This window comes from Osmerus mordax, chromosome 4, assembly GCF_038355195.1.
Source record: "Osmerus mordax isolate fOsmMor3 chromosome 4, fOsmMor3.pri, whole genome shotgun sequence".
Classification (NCBI taxonomy): Eukaryota; Metazoa; Chordata; class Actinopteri; order Osmeriformes; family Osmeridae; genus Osmerus; species Osmerus mordax.
In genome coordinates, this window is record NC_090053.1 from 10,118,893 (window position 1) to 10,137,113 (window position 18,221).

An 18,221-nucleotide genomic window follows, 5' to 3' on the forward strand; every position below is an offset into this window, starting at 1 on the left:
TGGTAGAGAGCGCAGCAGCACATGGGAATCAGTTCAAAATGTAGTCTACTCCAACATACGTCAGGTAAGATAGGCTACGTTGATTTTAAAATATGTTGTTCTTTTGTAAAGCATTCGAAAGTGTCCTACGGAATTAGATCGGTGACTATCATTGAAAGTACAATTTTACACAATTAGATGTTGTGAATGAATGATTGAAACGGAATATATAAAAAGTAATCCAACAACAATTATATTTGTATTTCGTCTCAAAGTGAACTATATAGCCTATATAACTAAATATAAATGATTCACCATTGCTGCGCAGATCTTCTCCTTTCGATTGGTTACCCCTGACATTCATTCACTTCCGTGTTTGTTATCAATCATCTCATTTCGAAATGTATATTCGCCTTGATCATACAGTATATCCTGACAGTCATCAACCCATGGTACACACTCTCAAGTGAAGCGATAGATCTTCTTAGACGTTAGGTTTCTTTAGACTAGCGTCGGAATTCACTGGGCTACGTGTTTTCATCATGTCCCCGCAGCATCGTTAAAACTGCATTGGGCAAGCATACCTACTTGCAGATATCAAGGAACGTTATGGGGAGCAGAAGGAAGAAAGTGAGGGACGAAGGAGAGGGTTTGGTCAGGACTTCCTCCCAGGCCAACCTCCTCGGACTTCCAGAACTGTCTGATGATGAGGAGCATGTCACAGGCGGATTTGTCTACATCCTGGTGGGGTTCTCTGCTCTGGGTGGCTTTCTTTTCGGCTATGACACTGGAGTGGTATCTGGGGCAATGCTTCTTCTCAAAAAGGAGATGAACCTGAATGCTTTATGGCAGGAGCTACTGGTGTCCAGTACTGTTGGTGCTGCTGCGCTCTCTGCATTGGCCGGTGGGCCATTGAACGAGGCTTTCGGGCGTAGGGTCTGTATCTTGCTGGCCAGTTTTCTCTTTACTGTTGGGGGGGTCGTTTTAAGTGCTGCCCCAAACAAAGAGGTTCTACTCGTTGGAAGAATTATCGCTGGACTAGGTATAGGTAAGTGTTGACCATACATTTTGTAGGTTAGGATTAAGGGCAGACTGTGGTGTTTCAACAAGTGTTTGATACAAATTAACAAGATGAAAAGTTGGACACGAGGATATACTGTCTTAACTAAATGTGGGAGACTGTTTTAGACTCTCCTCTTTAGGTAATGTTCTCAGTTATTGGATTTGGAGATCGAAGCTCTACATGCTTAGGCTGACTTGATTTATGTGATAGATTTCTTGTTAAATGAAACCTATCTACATACAAAACAGGCAAAAATCGTAACAATTATTTGATGCATATATTAAACGCATGCCTTGAGACCTTGTCCTGTCTTTCCCCTTAATTCAATTCCATAGGCATCACCTCCATGACGGTGCCTGTCTACATCGCTGAGGTTTCACCGCCACACCTGAGAGGGCAGCTGGTCACCATGAATACACTCTTCATCACTGGCAGCCAGTTTATTGCCACTCTTGTAGACGGAGCCTTCAGCTACCTGCACAAAGATGGATGGAGGTATAGTCTTAGCATTTCTGATATTTGCCATAGTTAAGGGTCAATCAATTGTTTAGATTCTGGTGGGAAAGCAACTTTAGGTTCATCTTAAAATGCATATTGGTCAGGGTAGGCCTGTTCATTCCAATTCACGTGAAACAAACTTTATACAAGCAATCCTGTGACACCTATATAAGTGCTAAGAGAACCTGCTAATTGAAAACCGCATTATCTTCTCAGTTGATTTGATTGTGACATGTTCCTGAGCCCGTTCTCTGTTGCTCTATTTTCTGTCAGAGGTGACAGAAAAGGCAATTACAACCTGCTACATTTGCAAGTATATTTTTGTCAGAAAACTGCTTTAATGCCAGTCAAGAGCTGCAAACTTCTGACACCTCTTCTTCCCAAATAGACTAGACAGAAATGGGAGAACAGCAGCTGATAGCAAACTGAATTAAAGCAGCATGCCATTCCAACACTCAAATTATAAGGAAGGTTTAGAAAATGATTTCTCTCTCTCTCATCTCTGTCATGCAGTACTTGTTCAGTTTGTTGAGGGAGAAAATGAACTTCTCTCATGAAAGCTTGTTAGTACCTATGTCTATTTCTTCCTCTCCATGTGTCCCTGGCTGCAGATACATGTTGGGTCTGTCTGCAGTCCCTTCAGTGATCCAGTTTATTGGTTTCCTGTTCCTGCCAGAGAGCCCACGCTGGCTCATGCAGAAGGGTTCTACCCAGACTGCCAGGCGTGTGCTGAGCCAGATCCGTGGGGGCCAGAGCATTGAGCAGGAGTATGAAAGCATCAGGACCAGCGTTGAGGAAGAGGAGAAGGGGAGAGGAGGTGACACACTCAGACACACACCCACACACAATTATGCCTTTAGTACTACTGTGTTAACCTGGGAGTCAGATGGCTGAGCGGTGAGGGAGTCGGGCTAGTAATCCGAAGGTTGCCAGTTCGATTCCCGGCCGTGCAAACTGACGTTGTGTCCTTGGGCAAGGCACTTCACCCTACTTGCCTCGGGGGAATGTCCCTGTACTTACTGTAAGTCGCTCTGGATAAGAGCGTCTGCTAAATGACTAAATGTAAATGTAATGTAATGTAACCTACACCTACCCTTTCCGGTAGAGGGCCCTGTGATCTGGCGAATGCTGAGCCACCCTCCCACATGCAGGGCTCTCATTGTGGGATGTGGACTTCAGATGTTCCAGCAGCTCTCTGGGATCAACACTGTCATGTAGGTACCACACAGGCCTCGTTTCAGTACTTGCGTACTCTGTTGCTGTGGTGTGTAGGAATGAAATTAGGGGGGGTGAGTGTAACTGAGTTGAAGTGGTTAAACCCACTACTCATTTTAAATACCCACCCGTGCCATAGAATGGCTAGATCTTTGGTGGCGTAGCTGACTGAAGTGGTGTTTCTGAGGGATGATCAGTTGCGTGTCAGAGTACACAAGATCAAGTCTTACCGAGGGGCTTGTGACTGAGGAAGCAATACTGATAAGCAAGACACAATGCAAGCTAAGTCAGGAAAGACATTTTGCTCAGGGAATGATTTGCAATTATGGTCATTTCAAACCTAGTTTTGTTCTGGTATCAGTAATGATATCATAACTAAGTCAGAATATCATTTCAAATCAATTATATAAGAACATAATTAGGAGTATCATATGGGGAACAAAAAAAGAGAATAACAATTTCATTTTCTTTCTTTCTTCCTGTCCCATTTTAGGTACTACAGTGCCACAATTTTGCAGATGTCTGGAGTGCGAGACGTCAAACAGGCCATCTGGTTGGCTTCGGCCACTGCCGCCACCAACTTCCTGTTCACCCTGATGGGGGTGTGGCTTGTGGAGCGAGTGGGACGCAGGAGGCTGACGCTGGGCAGTATTTTTGGTGTGTGTGTGTGTCCGGGTGTCTTTGTCTTGAATTATGAATGTAGGAGACATATCTCTGGGGTGTACATGGTGTTCTTCATTTGACCAAATTAGAAATTGTATCTGTCCGACAGTTTCTCTGCTTGCCCTGTATTGACTAAATGATGTCTATAATTCTCCCTTCATAAGCTTATGAGGTCAAATCTTTTGATCTCTCCCAGGTACTGCTTTGAGTTTGATAGTTCTAGCTGTAGGCTTTTTGATATCGGCCCAGACCTCTCCCCCTATCACCCTCCACCCCACAGAGATTATCAACAGCACCTGTTCACACTATGGGTAAGACATGCATGTAAGACTAGTTGACAGCCCAACTTAAGCTGTCATAAAACTGGGCGTGTATTCCGTTTTTGGGGGGCTGATTACTCTACAAGGCATATAGTTATCAGTCTTGGATTTAGATTTATTTTAATATAAAAATGTATATTATGTCAGTAAGAAAGCGTTATATTTTATTAGATGAGCTAAACTCTCATTTTAAACCTAAATCTTGGATTTAAAGCAATTATTTGTGCTTTTACTGTAGGGGATTGGTATGTGTCTGACAGGTGTCACACTGTAATCTGTCCCCCAGGTATTGTGAGAACTGCATGTTAGATCCAGGCTGCGGTTTCTGTTACTTGGAGAACAGCTCCTCTGTGTACGACTCTTCCTGCATTCCTGTCAATCAAGCGTCCACTGAGAAAGCTGCTTGGGGCAGGTCAGTAGTCGTTTGCGTGTGTGTGTGTGTGTGTGTGTGTGTGCGCTTGTAGTAAAAATGTTTTGTGCTTCATGTAAGGCCTATTTATTTACTGTACAACTTTTATTTTCTCGCTCTGCATGGATGATGATGGGAAGTGGGTTTTGTTTTTGCCCGTATCTATTTGTATTTGATTTGATTCCTTTTTAAGTATCTGCTGTTGTTTAAGTATGCAGGTGCTCCAACATGACTGAGGCTAGTGATGGACCTCTCTGGGCTTACAACTACTGTCCAACTCCTAACTCTTGGATAGTCCTACTAGGCCTCATCCTCTACCTGGCTTTTTTTGCTCCAGGTGAGCACACACACACACCTTCATCAAAGAACCACCTCAATATTTGATCTTTGGTTTCTCAGCTACATAAAGTCCAGCCAGCAGTAGTTACAGTAAACTGTGTCCTTCTGCTTGTCTGTGTCCCAGGTATGGGTCCCATGCCATGGACGGTTAACTCTGAGATCTATCCTCTTTGGGCCAGGAGTACTGGTAACGCCTGCTCCGCTGGAGTCAACTGGACTTTCAATGTCCTGGTTTCGCTCACCTTCCTCCACGTGGCTGAGTACCTCACCTACTATGGTGAATCATCTTTAGTTCCAGCTAGTAGGGATTAGGTGTTATTGTTGATGCAATGTACAGCCGTGGCCAAAAGTATTGAGAGCGACATACATTTTGTGTTTGCAAAGCTTGCTGGGCCTTGGCATAAAATGACTGCTAACATAATTTCAGTAAGTCATATCATCAGCACAGGGGAAAGTGTGAACTAGTTCTAGCCAGGTGAAATCACTATCATTCTGATTGGATTTTAAGAGCAGATTGACTGCTGTAAAAGAGGGGACTATTTGCATATATTGAAAATATTTGCCCCAAAAAAGCTTTAATTAAGAAATGTGCCTTATTGTATTCCAGTATTCTATAGAAACATGTGAAAACATTTTCCTCAAATACTGAATCAGCAAACTGCAAAACACAACATTTGTCGCTCTCTCAATACTTTTGGCCACGGCTGTACATTGTGTTGGTTGTTCTGTCGAGGCACAAAGCCATGTGTCCCTCAGCGTTTGGAATGATTGATTGATCGGTCAGTCGTGGATTGATTAACCGGTCTAACCGCTTCTCCCCAGGCGCGTTCTTTCTCTATTCGGGTCTGGCTTGGCTCGGCCTGCTCTTTGTGCTGGGCTGTCTACCAGAGACCAGAGGCCAGAGGCTGGAGGACATCGAGGACCTGTTCTCTGGCCGCCTCTGTTCCTGCGGAGACCCTGAGGGAGGACGGACCCGCAACTTCCAGTACATCCGGGTGAAGGGCAGTAACGCACTGTCGGACAACGAAGCCTCTGATGTGGAGTAGCCTGTGGGAAAATCTAAAGGTTCTATTTCCTCTCACCAGGTAGAGTTTGGTTAATGTCTTTCTGAAGGTATTTCATTCGTTTTCTTGTAGACCTCTTTCACACACGGCAAGAGGGACGAGGGAGTCCATCAGGGAACAATGTGTTTCCTTAATTGATGTTTTGCAGGCACAGCTGTCAAACGGTAGTGAGGCTGTTGTCCTGCTTTCCTTCCCTTCCATTTTAAACTCGCTCACTCCTTTCCATTTCTCTCTTTCTCTCTCTTGGTGTTTTATTGCTATCTCTCACGCAACACAAGGCCTTATGGGAACAAGAGTTTCACATTCCTGTTTCTGGTGTTGAGTCAGTTATGAATCCATGTTGCTGACTCAGCGCGATCACCATGTTTTTGTAGAGTTCCTGCAATGTTGTTGTAGCAAGCCAGTCAGCACCATAGCAGCTCAGTGGTATTGGATGAGTGGTGTACTGGTATTGTATGCTCTAGTAGGTGCTTAAATAATGAAATAAATGTATGTTGTACTTTAACTAGGGTTGAATCAGCTGTTATTGTGAGTGCTGGAGAGAGATTAGACTTCAGTAAGACTAACTGGGTGTAACAAATTGAGTACAAATGTTATAATTCAATGGCATAATTGCCTGTAAATGTGGGCAGCAGTCATTAACTATTGTAAATAAATTTATAAAATGTACTGTACATAATGATTTCCAATGTTGTAGTTTTTTGTTTATGTATTGGGGTCACTAATGTTCTTTGAATTGTACATGTTTGTTGATATGCTATTTAATAAAGAAAGAAATGTCATTCTGAAGTTATCATTCACTCTCCCAGTTCCCCCATGCAGGATTTCATTCCAGACACAACGTGACGCCCAACAAAATGACAAAGGCACAAAACCCTTCTGGCTAAATTGCTTTTTCTGGCTAAATAGCTTTATGACAAGGAAGTGAGCTATAGCTGAAATAATTTGGCCATAGAGTTTTTTATTTTTTTATCTCAGAGGAAACTCAAAATGGAAAACACACAGCAAGAAATTCAATTATAATAACCCTTACTCTGATACCAAACAAATATAAACATTTCCATTCAACTGGACCGAAACCTCCAAGCTCCCTTCTGAAGAACTAGTTCATGCATTCTAAAAATGTGTGTTTCTGCTTGAGAGTATGAGGTGAGGCTGCTAGATGGCAGAGCTAGATGGGCTGTCTTGTCTGGTAATCTGATAGGACTGAAACTGGACACCACTGGTACTGTGCTACTGGGTGGGATGGAAGGGACGGATGCATGCGTTTGGTAGGTAAACTGAAACCTTGACAAGAAACTATTGAAGTTAATACCACCTCTTCATCGCCTGGAAAAAACAATATTGTACTTCCACAGGCGGGATTTGAAGTGGAACACAAGCACCATGACCAACCAAAAGCAATGCTGATTGCAGGACCATCAAAATAGCTGGAATATTTGTATCTGTCTCCAAGCACAAATTTGGTAAGACTTTCTTCATTTGTACAGGATATGTACAGGGTAATGGTTGAAATGAATGTATTAACATCATACAATGATAAGAGTCACCAGTTATTCCATATGACCACACGGTGGCACCATAGATTGACCTAATGATTTTGTACCTGTTAAGATTGCAATTTCCTCGGAATGTGGATAGGAGTGGAAACTTGCACCTGTCCCAAATTGCTCATATTGAAAGAAGTGGCCACTACTGTGTATCATGGTTTACACCGTATATTGTTTATTTGGGTAAAGTTTGTTTGATAGGGCTCATCACTGTCTCAGATTTTCCACTTGTTTTCTTTTGTCCTATGTACTATGATACAGCAGTGAGTTACCCGTTGATTCCTACAAAATGCATCCGGCATGATTGTTCTGATATATGTGCTTTACCCATTTAAAATGATCAATTTATTTTATATTTCCACGCCAATTTATTTTGATGTCAACTCGCAACCCTTCTCGGAGTAGGACGGCTAAAGAGGGCGTGGTTTGGTGACGCATTGCGGTTCGAGCGGAGGAGCGTGCGGGAGGCGTGTGTGTCTGTCCCTCAACCGAGGAACCTGAAGGCAACAACAGAAGGAGGCTGTGCTGACTGTAGCCCTGCTGACCCTACCTGCATGCGTGGAACTCGTTCTTGCTGGACATGCAAGGCAGTATGGTTTTCGCACAGTAGTTTCTTTCGAAAATTATTCTTGTAGTCATAATCTATATGATATCCAATTAAATATGGCTGGAGTAAAGTCGAGCTGAGTTGATCTTTTAGCGCTCGCTGCTGGGGAGTTGCGCACTCTCCCTCCCATCAGCTTGTCGAATGAGAAGATAATCAAAGTACGGACAGATCCGTTGGATTTTAATTTTTTGTTTAATATCGATAGTCTGCAGAACCATGTCAGGTGGACAGGATGAAAGCTCAGTTCGAGTAGCACTAAGGTAAATCACAGATATCCCACTGCTTCATTGAGTAATCATGTTTCTGCTACCAATTTCATTGCTCTTTTGCATGCACCGTTCGGATCCTGTAGCCTCTGCATCATCTGTTGATCCAGTTTCAAGCCATGTAACTCTATGATTCAATTAAAACAGGAATCGATTTTCAGACGTCCCGTCAGACACTACTGAATAAAAACATTTGAAAAGCGTTGGTCTAGTCTAGTGCATCTGCTCTCAATTGTTCGACATTAATTCCGCTGATTCCGGTTTGTGTAAACACGAATTAGGCTGATGCCAATTATTTCTCGGCATTCATCATTGCAGAGGCTAAAAGACTGATGCTATATTCATGACGCAGCACATACGCCCAGGGAAAAACTGTTACACATAGGCCTTCTATAGCAGGTGCCACCAGCGGCGTTGGCCAAAGGGTGGGCGATATCATTCTTGTTGTCGAAGGGCTGAGTTGTCAAAGAAACAGATTCGGTCTCTTGTGTTACTTTGGCGTGATGCCGATCATCTAGTCTTTCTTCAGCATCCAAGGGAGACGGTTGAGAGGCGGTTAATCGATAAAAGAAGTGCTTTGTTGATGGCCTGTAGCCTAAGTAAGAGTCCGTCAACCGTGGACGCCTACACATTGTACAACACAAAGATTTATTCTTTCTAGTTTAGAAACTGTTGGTCAGATTTTTTTTCACGGCTTCTTTGCCTAAAAATCGTATGTCAAAGCAATGGACAAACCTTTTTGCATGGAATTATAAGCTCGACGTCCCCTGAAAAATTTATGGAATTTTTGAGTTGTTCATGACTAAAGTTAGGTTGTATCTTCAATGATAAATGTAGGCAACATCCTATGAGCGTCACAACCCCCTGGCCAATTTGCTTTGCCAGCTATGCGAATCTGCCCATGTTACACTCTTTCTGTCCATCTCTTTAGTTCATGTGCCTACCTACATTTGTGTCCTTACGCTTTTCTATTGCATAATCGTTTAAACACCTGCTTTTGTGTGCAGGTGTATGCATGCCTATGTTTGTGGGCAAATATCTTTGGTGTACGTGTGTGGTTGTCTGTGTGCTCAAACCCAGCCAAAGATCTTGAGCATGTCAAGACTTCCATATTAACAGGTCTGTGCTCCCTTGCAGAGTCAGCCAGAGGGACAGTAATACTCTTATGTTCTCATTAGCAAATAGACTGAGGGGGACAACATGTGTGTGTGAGAGATGGTGTGACCCATCTCTACGTTAAACGCTGATCCTTTACAATGCATAGCAGCTAAGCTGGCATATGCCCTGCCCTAAATCAGCTCCTGGGTCAGTCCTAAAGACCTGCATCCTTGGTACTCTGAACCATCTGAAAGGATTGGTCCAAAACTAAGCAGGCAACAGTAGGAAATGTGGACAATCACATCAACTTGGCTCTCCTGCAAAGGACTGGATCTAGATTTGGTATTGGGCAAGACTGAGCGCTTCATGGCAAAACTGATTTCAGCACATGTTCTCCTTTGCTGCACAGGACAGGCTTAGAATGTTTGCCTTTGAAGTGTGTTGGCGGTCATAGTTTATAAGTTTGAGTGTAGAGAAAGAGTCTCCATTCTATTCTGTTTTCACAGTGGTTTCTAAACAAGCCTTTGTTAGTGCTAAATGCAACAACACGTTATGTCACTGTTATTATCAAGTTTAATAAATTGTACTTTAGGTTTGTAACGAGTTAGACTTAGCTGTAAAACAAGCCTGGTGGGATAATTACTTGTATGTGAGCAGGCCTGTACAATAGCAAAGGGTTTACATTAAAGGTGATGAGAGGTGTGTATAGAGCACAGACAGTCAGTGCAAAAATAAAGACAGTTTTTATTCTTTGGAATATTATTATTACTACAGATTTCTACCGGAATAAGTGAGTCAAAGACGGTTTTAATCTGTTCATATTTCATCTAACTGGCTGAAAGGTTGGTCCCTTCTGAGATGGCGCTAAGCATAGCCTACACTTAAACGGAAGCTACCCTAAAATAGACTGGGAACGACCACTGCATTGCTGGAAGACCTCAGTTATCTATACCATGACCTCTGACGAGTCAGCACATTCCAAAAGACACATCTAAACAAAATGTGGATTGCCGGGGGATAGTTTCTGGCTCCGATCGTGTTTTCTGGTTGTGCTTCGAAAGTGAACTCCGTCATACAAAACCAACACAGAGAGTAATTACAGGCGGACAAAATGCAGACTACCACACCCAGTCAAATGTTAGTTTTGCATTCTTGGTCTTTCGCCTGTCTTTTTTTGTATGTTTTCTGTATCCCTCCATCTTTCCTTGTCTTGCACTCTCTAACCTTTGCGCTCTCTTGCTCTTTCCCCCTTCTTATGGGTGGAGAATGAGTGTCCCTTTATTCAATATAGCCTAAATATAATGGAGAGCATGCTATTCTTGACGGGAGGCGTGCTGGTTTTATTTGGGCCCTCTGGATGCAGGCAGCCAGGTTAGGTCATGAGTAGAAGCAGACTAGGTTCACACCTCTAGCTTAAACTAACTGCAAATGGGTAGTACTACAAATAGATTTTGGTTGTAACTTCTGTCTGCCGATTTGGTCATAAATAGGTCTTGTAGATCTCAAATAGCCCAGTTTGCTTGTTTTAGCAAGCTGTCACCTCCTTAGTTACAGTGTGCATGTCTCTGAAACTGGTATTGGTCTTTGTCTCTCTGTAAAATTGGTTGTTTAAATATTTACTAGCCTGCGCATGATTCTAACACTACCTGATTCTATTATCAGATTATGCACCGGATCTATCACCCAGTGTAGTCTAGCCTCTAAACTCACGCCTCACTAGCTAGGAGGACCAGGACATGTAAATGAGCTTCACCCACCTGCTCTTTCCTGGCTCACAATGTGCTAACAGATGTATATGAATTTGCATCGGGCTTGTTTCTGCTATGTCGAACGACTCAGCCTCTTGTGTGCAATCATGGAGTAATCCACAACAGATTTTCCCTGATGCCTGCCTGTGGAACATCAGACTCTCATGTCGCTGACCCGCTTGTCCGTTTCCTCTCCACTGTCCTTTCCCATCCTTCGTTTATCGAACCTCTATCTACGTCGGCTGTTGCCTTGAAAGGATCAGATACCAGCTGATGTTTTCCATAACTCCCTCAACATTTTCAGGATGTGGCTCCTGTGTCGAGTCCTCGTCCGTTGGCCTGCTGTTGACACAAAGATGGGAGTACTCTGTCAACATGCCCCGTTGAGCGCTGATCCCATGTGCAAGTTAGGGGAGGTGAGGCAAAAAGGACTTTTGTCTGCCCTGTTTAACCAAAGGACTGTAAGTTAATTTGTTACTTATACATTTGTGAGGCCCTGACCTTAAATTTGGATTGACCAATATGTCCAATCTAACATTGAGCAACATGGAGGCACTATTAACTTGCTCCAAGAAATCCAGCGCTGAGCTAGCTGTGTTATTACTCTGAAAGACAGAGAGGGTGAGAGAGAGGGAAGAAGTGATGGAGAGAGATAGAGATAGACATAGAGATAGATGTGAACATTCTCCCGATACTATGTATTGGTATACGTGTTTAGGTGCGTGTGAGGCAGGTAATGCATAGTGTGAGAAACACCATGTGTGTAAGACATTGCAGTCAGGTCCTTTATTCATTATAGTGTTGAGGGACATAGGTGTGGTGTATTTGCTTCTCACTTAGTTTCTGCACATCTTGTTGACAGCTACTAGCCACAGTCTCATCCTAACCCCAATCCAATGCCACCAACTTTGCCTATGGCCATGCAAGTGGGGAACTTATTTGATTATGTTTTGGGCTGTTGGGTAAAGAGACTGTGGTTCCCATTTTCATAGTAGTCTGGTGTACAATAATCTGACCACGTTGACGAATGTTTATGAGTAGCTTTCTCCCAGAGTGGCTTGAGACTATCAAACTGGAGGGCTCCAGTCCTTCCGGTGGCGTGTTCAATTGCAATAAAGTTACCACGTGTTATCTGTATCTATGGCAACTGGATAAACAGCTATGCTTCTTTGAGAACAAATGTGGCAATACATTCTGGTGAAAGTTATAGCTTTGAGATTTTAATGACAGGCCCACATGCATCTCCCATCTTTTTTTAAAGCATTTTTGTAGTTTTATTCAATGTTTGTCTTGAATTGGGTCTTTGTCATTGAATTTGCTAATAACAGTATTTCGCAGCCCTCCCATTTCTTCGAATGGAACGTTATGTTTAAAACAGGCATTTTTCTATCCAACGCATACTTGCTTTTACATTAAAGGAGTTGGAGACTTGGCTACTCTTTCTATCTCGTTTTCTTTCTCTCTCTCTCTCTCTCTCTTTCTTTCTCTCTCTCGCTCTCCCTCTCCATTTCCATTATCCCTCGGCCTCCCCACCCCAGGTGGTGAGGCTTGTTTTTACCTGTTGAAGATTAGATGGAGATTTGGTCGTTGTTCAGTTGTGGTTATGTTGCCAAAACAGCTTTCGTTAATGTTGGAGTGCTGGAGGTGATGGGAGCAGGATTAAGGGGGCTTTATGTCATGTTTTAGGTATGAGAGGACCAATCCCCTCCCTACATACCTCACTTCGCATCTTCCTCCGACTGGCGCGTTGACATTGCATCCCGCCGAGAGAGGATTATTACCTTTTATTTAAAATGTCTGTTCCTAGTCGCCATAGTAACCTCTTTCCTCGAGACATTCGAGGCGGACAAAGTACCGTAGGGATACGCTGCGGAGTGATAAACTTAGTTCAGACACTGCACAATATGTAACATGCGGTATGTAATCCACTGTGCATGAACTGAAGGCCTTTATCAGATTGCTTGTTACAATTCCCGAGTTCATAACCTTGGTAGGGTCACGGTCAGCGTCGTGCTGCTGTGCTCGTGACAGAGTTGTGTGTAGTGGGGGCATACACCCACGCATGCACACACACACAAACGCACGAGCACAGCTTAATGAGGGCAGAGCGTGCTAAATCTAAACCTGCAGTGCTGCAATTCAGACCAAACCCACTTTATGTTTCGTTTTTTCCCCCCTCCCCCTTTATTTCCCCTCTTGTCATCCTAAAGAGTCTCAGAGAAAAGACACGGGCAATTCTTCCTTCCCTGACTGAGGCACTGTTAGATTTGGAAAGTGTCTAGTGACTGTAATCGGAGAGGGAGAAAGCCCCCGCTGACAGTTTAAAGAGCCAACTGAAGGCATCACATGTTTACTGTACTGCTCTCCCAAACACACACACACACACATACACGCACGTGTGCTCATTGGGACTTGTGGTTCTGGGAGTCCTTGCTCTCAAGCAATTTCTCATTTGCATGGGGCAGCTGCAGGTGATGTCATCTCATGCAACTCAGTTATCCCACTAAAAAACCTGGGAAAGACAGGCTGGACTTCTTTACTGCAGCATAGGTACAGCAGCATCATTGGCCTACATGTGTCAGTTTGCACGACTGTGGCTATGACTGACTGAGCGTGTCTCCAATTTTGCCCTGGCCTTTTTTCTCTCTCTTTTAGACAATGGACGGCCTGTTCTGCAGAGATAGCGTTCGAGCTTCCTGTTACCCTTCCCTACCCCTCTACCCTTCCCTACCCCTCTACCCTTCCCTACCCCTCTACCATTCCCTACCCCTCTACCCTTCCCTAACCGTCTACCCTTCCCTAACCGTCTACCCTCCCCTACCCCTCTACCCTTCCCTAACCGTCTACCCTTCCCTAACCATCTACCCTCCCCTACCCCTCTACCCTTCCCTAACCGTCTACCCTTCCCAACCCCTCTACCCTTCCCAACCCCTCTACCCTTCCCCTCTCCCCTTCCCAACCCCTCTACCCTTCCCAACCCCTTTACCCTTCCCAACCCCTCTACCCTTCCCAACTCCTTTACCCTTCCCCTCTCCCCTTCCCAACCCCTCTCCCCTTCCCAACCCCTCTACCCTTCCCAACCCCTCTACCCTTCCCCTCTCCCCTTCCCAACCCCTCTCCCCTTCCCAACACCTCTACCCTTCCCAACCCCTTTACCCTTCCCCTCTCCCCTTCCCAACCCCTCTCCCCTTCCCAACCCCTCTACCCTTCCCAACCCCTTTACCCTTCCCCTCTCCCCTTCCCCACCCCTCTCCCCACCATCACTCTCCTCCCTTGTGGCGATGCGTCTTAATGATTTATTGAGTGAGTGCAGTGGAGCAGCGATGGATCCTGATGGGCGGGCCGGTGGGGGAGGAGGGGAGGGTGTGCGGGACAGGTCAGGGCGCGTTCAGCCGCAGCTTCTCGCCGCGTTTAGGATGAAAGAATCCTCATCCCACCCCTGTCTGCAACGCTAAACACACTGGCTGCCGAACCTGGCGTTCCGGTGACGAGCGCCTGATCGCTCAGGAAAACAAACCATGGTGTCAGGTGTGCTGGAGGCATGTGTGAGGAAATCCCAGCGAAAACACAGCTTTGATGTGATTGATATGGAGTACAGAGTTGGCCCTCACCACAGGGCTTGGGGCTTGTGAGTTAAGTGTTCGAATACAAAACACATTGTTTGTATGGGGTTGGTGTTGATCAGCACTCGGTGTCCTCTCTTATTCTCATTTAGTCATCGGAAGTACATTGGACTTTTTATTAAGGTGAAAGTTAATTGTTCAGGGAGTCAGGTGGCTGAGCGGTGAGGGAGTCGGGCTTGTAATCAGAAGGTCGCTGGTTCGATACCCGGCCGTGTCAAATGACGTTGTGTCCTTGGGCAAGGCATTTCACCCTACTTGCTTCGGGGAGAATGTCCCTGTACTTACTGTAAGTCGCTCTGGATGAGAGCGTCTGCTAAATGACTAAATATAAATATATAAATATCTCATGCATACATCAAAGCGCCTCCGAATAATTGATATTATTTCCTGGAGACAGTCCCTATTCCTGGAGACGGTTCCAACGAGTCTGTAGGAGTGGTTCGGAGGATCCCTGCAGATCAGGGAGAAGCCAAGGACCCCCAGGAAAGAGGGGTGGAGAAATGGGGTGGGGAAATAGTAGGCTTACATAGCCAGTTAGTGCCCCAAACAAAGACAGCCCTTGTGGTGATGGAAGTGGTGAACAAAAACCGAACAATCCAAAGCTTGTGTAGGAAGTGTTCCACTGTAATACGTGTTTTGAGATTGACATGCATGCAGTGACATAGTGTCTGCTTCCTACATGTGTTATGATAACCCTAACCCATAATACGTTTTTGTTGCGTAGTCTTTGTTTTAGAAAAATATAGTCTGCAACTGATGACGCAATACGTCAATCTAGGCTATTTGTACTGTTTTATGATTTTAAAGACAATCATGTTACATTATTTCATTTATTGAGCAGATACTTTGATCGAATGCAACTTACAAATAATGTTTATAGAAAGGAAAGCATCAAGCAATCAAGTATCAGAAATATATAGTTCTAACAAGATAGAACTGTATTTTACAAGCCCGTACAAAAAATAACATTACAACTACCAGGCACAGTGCAAACATAACAACATCAGTTAAGCCTGTGCACTTCCAGATCCACTTTAACATGGAGACTGCGTAAGGCCCGTTTCATAATCAGCACAGTAAAGGGCATTAACGGTAGAAATAAAATAACTATCATGTCACTGCGCCGCTGCCTTCACAAAGCAAACACACCCCACCCTCGCCTCATTCCACAACACGCTGCAGTTAGCTGGCAACCCAGCGGACATCCTCTGACCTCCAGCCCGGGCGTTATTTCTCCTCCCATCCCTCCCTCCATCCCACCTTCCCTCCGTCCAGTGGGATAATCCCGGAGCATGCCCGGTGGCAGTGGTGGGTTCTGTGTTACAGACACAATGGCTGCTCTGTGCTCCTCTGCTGGTATTGTTCTCTCTGTGCCTGGAGACACAAAGCAGCCCTTATACACGGCTAGTCAGGAAGGCCCACTGTCAGGTGCTCGGTTAGCAGCGTAGCTTGGCCCTTTAGCTAGCTTCATAGCCATCGCCTCAAGGCTTAATATCAGTGGTTTGTGTACAGTAGGCTTCAATGAAGAGGAAAGAGCTTCTGTTTGGAAAGTGTACGGAGGTGGCGGCCTCCAGCAATGTGTCAGTCGGACTCTGTTTTGGGTGGGAGCGAGTAGGCCTGTCTCTCGTTCTTTTCTTTCTTTTTTGGTTTATGTGAATTGTCTCTTTACATCTGTCAATCAAGCATCCCTCTGTTGCACTGCAGCACTCCTCTCACACTTATGTCCACAGCAGCCTGGGTAATCCTCAGTCAGCTCTCAGCTGGCCAGCTTTCAAGAGGGCTTTGCTGACATTCAGGGTTTGAGCTTAGTGCGACTCGCACGCGCACACACACACACACAATGATACATACATGCGCAGCCAGCTGGCAGATTGAATGGAGCAAAATATTGGGTCAGAAGCACAGAGTAATGTGCGGACAGCACCTAAGGCCAAACAGAACTACAACACAAACTTTAATTAACACCATGACCTGCTAATACGGCTCTTTTTCAACTCATGACAGCACAGTCATATTTGACGCTTACTTAAAGGTTTCAATTGTATGGTCTCATGTCAGCAGCAGTAAAGGCACTGTGACTGTGTGATACCTGCATTGCCTGTTTTGGACCACTGGAGTAGAGCTTGTCAAATGGTTGCTTTAGTTTAAGGTTTTTATGCTCCCAAAACACAACATGTCCCTTCTCGGGTACATAATAAAACGTAATGGGGTAGTACTGGAACGAACACCCCATTTTAAAGGAGGGAGGGAGTCAGTTGGCTGAGCGGTGAGGGAGTCGGGCTAGTAATCCGAAGGTTGCCAGTTCGATTCCCGGTCATGCCAACTGACGTTGTGTCCTTGGGCAAGGCACTTCACCCTACTTGCCTCGGGGGAATGTCCCTGTACTTACTGTAAGTCGCTCTGGATAAGAGCGTCTGCTAAATGACTAAATGTAAATGTTAAAGCCTTGCGTTACACATCAGAACGTGACCTTTTTCTCCTCTCTGTGTTTCCCCTTTTCCAGGATCCGTCCTCAGCTGCCGAGAGAGAAGATCGAGGGATGTCACATCTGCACCTTCGTGACGCCTGCGGAGCCCCAGGTGATCCTGGGGAAAGACAAGGCCTTCACCTACGACTATGTGTTCGACATGGACTCTGAGCAGGACAGCATCTACGCCAACTGCACTGAGAAGCTGATCGAGGGCTGCTTCGAGGGTTACAACGCCACCATCTTTGCCTATGGCCAGGCAAGTGGAGCGCTTGTGTTTCTTTTTAGGGGCAGTTGGGTGAAGTAGTCAAGTGGCTGAGCGGTGAGGGAATCGGGCTAGTAATCCGAAGGTTGCCAGTTCGATTCCCGGTCATGCCAACTGACGTTGTGTCCTTGGGCAAGGCACTTCACCCTACTAAAGTCGCTAAGGATAAGAGCGTCTGCTAAATGACTAAATGTAAATGTAAAGAGACTGTGTTTTGAGAATGGGTTGACATTCAGATAGGAAAGGTTCAAAGATACACTCATCTCATTACAAACCTTTTTCAGTGCATTGGTTTCTGTGCATTAAACCATTTGTTTATTGTTGGCCTTCTACATGTTTGGCTATTGATTTGGTCAGTGCTAAAAATGACATTGTATTGGTTTTATCAAAGACTGCGGTTATGGCAGTCTTACTTTACACAGACACACACTTCTAAAAGCACTTCCAAACCTCCCAGTGAATGTGTAGAAATCGATGGACGTGGTACTCAACAGTTTCTCGTAGTGTGTGTGCTGTAAGCAAAGTTCTTTCCCTCTTTCTCTTCTCGCCCCCTTTGTCCTTGTCCAACATTTCAAGATCTTACTTTCTTTCAGAGGGGTTTGTCTTCTCTGAGGCAGTCCCAGCCAACTGCAGGGACATTACGTACAAGTCTACCCCCCCTTCCCCTGGTGCTCCCTGGGTTGCCTTGACAACCAAAGCCCACTCTAGTGCCTCTAACAGGGTTTGATAGAGCTGGGAAGTTCCACAAGGATAGAGAGGGGAGTACTGAAATCAGTGAATCCCACACACCTTCACATAAAGCATACATTTCTAATGTGACCCCCCCCCCCCACCAGTTCACCCATATTTCCCAGTAGTACTCCTGGGATTGATGGCCTATTTATTCATTTTCGAATATGTTTAGTCCTGGTTGGCTCTGGCCCATAGTACAGCCAAGCCTAGCTGTGTTCAGTGGCTCGTGTTTATTTTTTTACTTGGACTAATCCAGCTGTAGCCCTGTGCTGCAAACTGACCCAGTCAGCTCCATCATGGGATTCAGCCTGCTTA

At 44.9% G+C, this 18,221-nt stretch overlaps 2 protein-coding genes across 5 annotated transcripts in view; both read left to right on the forward strand.

The window, feature by feature from the left end:
* The first annotated feature begins 7 nt into the window (after positions 1-7).
* LOC136942582 (proton myo-inositol cotransporter-like) lies at positions 8-6,325 on the forward strand. Its single transcript, XM_067235560.1, has 11 exons — positions 8-64; positions 534-1,027; positions 1,378-1,537; positions 2,152-2,357; positions 2,646-2,754; positions 3,249-3,412; positions 3,615-3,729; positions 4,025-4,150; positions 4,366-4,484; positions 4,611-4,763; positions 5,309-6,325. The coding sequence occupies exons 2-11, from the start codon at positions 589-591 to the stop codon at positions 5,530-5,532; spliced, it is 1,815 nt and encodes a 604-aa protein (XP_067091661.1). The 5' UTR covers positions 8-64; positions 534-588; the 3' UTR covers positions 5,533-6,325.
* Positions 6,326-7,624: 1,299 nt separating this feature from the next.
* The window catches only part of kif21a (kinesin family member 21A), a 29,628-nt gene continuing 19,031 nt past the window's right edge, over positions 7,625-18,221 (forward strand). For all 4 annotated transcript variants that reach the window (XM_067234105.1, XM_067234102.1, XM_067234104.1 and 1 more), the window contains exons 1-2: positions 7,625-7,967; positions 16,946-17,168. In XM_067234105.1, the coding sequence (XP_067090206.1) occupies positions 7,924-7,967; positions 16,946-17,168 (267 nt within the window). In that variant the 5' untranslated portion in view covers positions 7,625-7,923. The remainder of the gene's footprint in view (positions 7,968-16,945; positions 17,169-18,221) is intronic.

Bases quoted from the DNA above. Each gene is read 5' to 3' on its own strand.
- LOC136942582 (XM_067235560.1), top strand. From the start codon at position 589: ATGGGGAGCAGAAGGAAGAAAGTGAGGGACGAAGGAGAGGGTTTGGTC. The intron at 2,358-2,645 runs GTGACACACTCA...CCTTTCCGGTAG, and splicing joins AGAGGAGAAGGGGAGAGGAG to AGGGCCCTGTGATCTGGCGA. The intron at 2,755-3,248 runs GTAGGTACCACA...GTCCCATTTTAG, and splicing joins TCTGGGATCAACACTGTCAT to GTACTACAGTGCCACAATTT.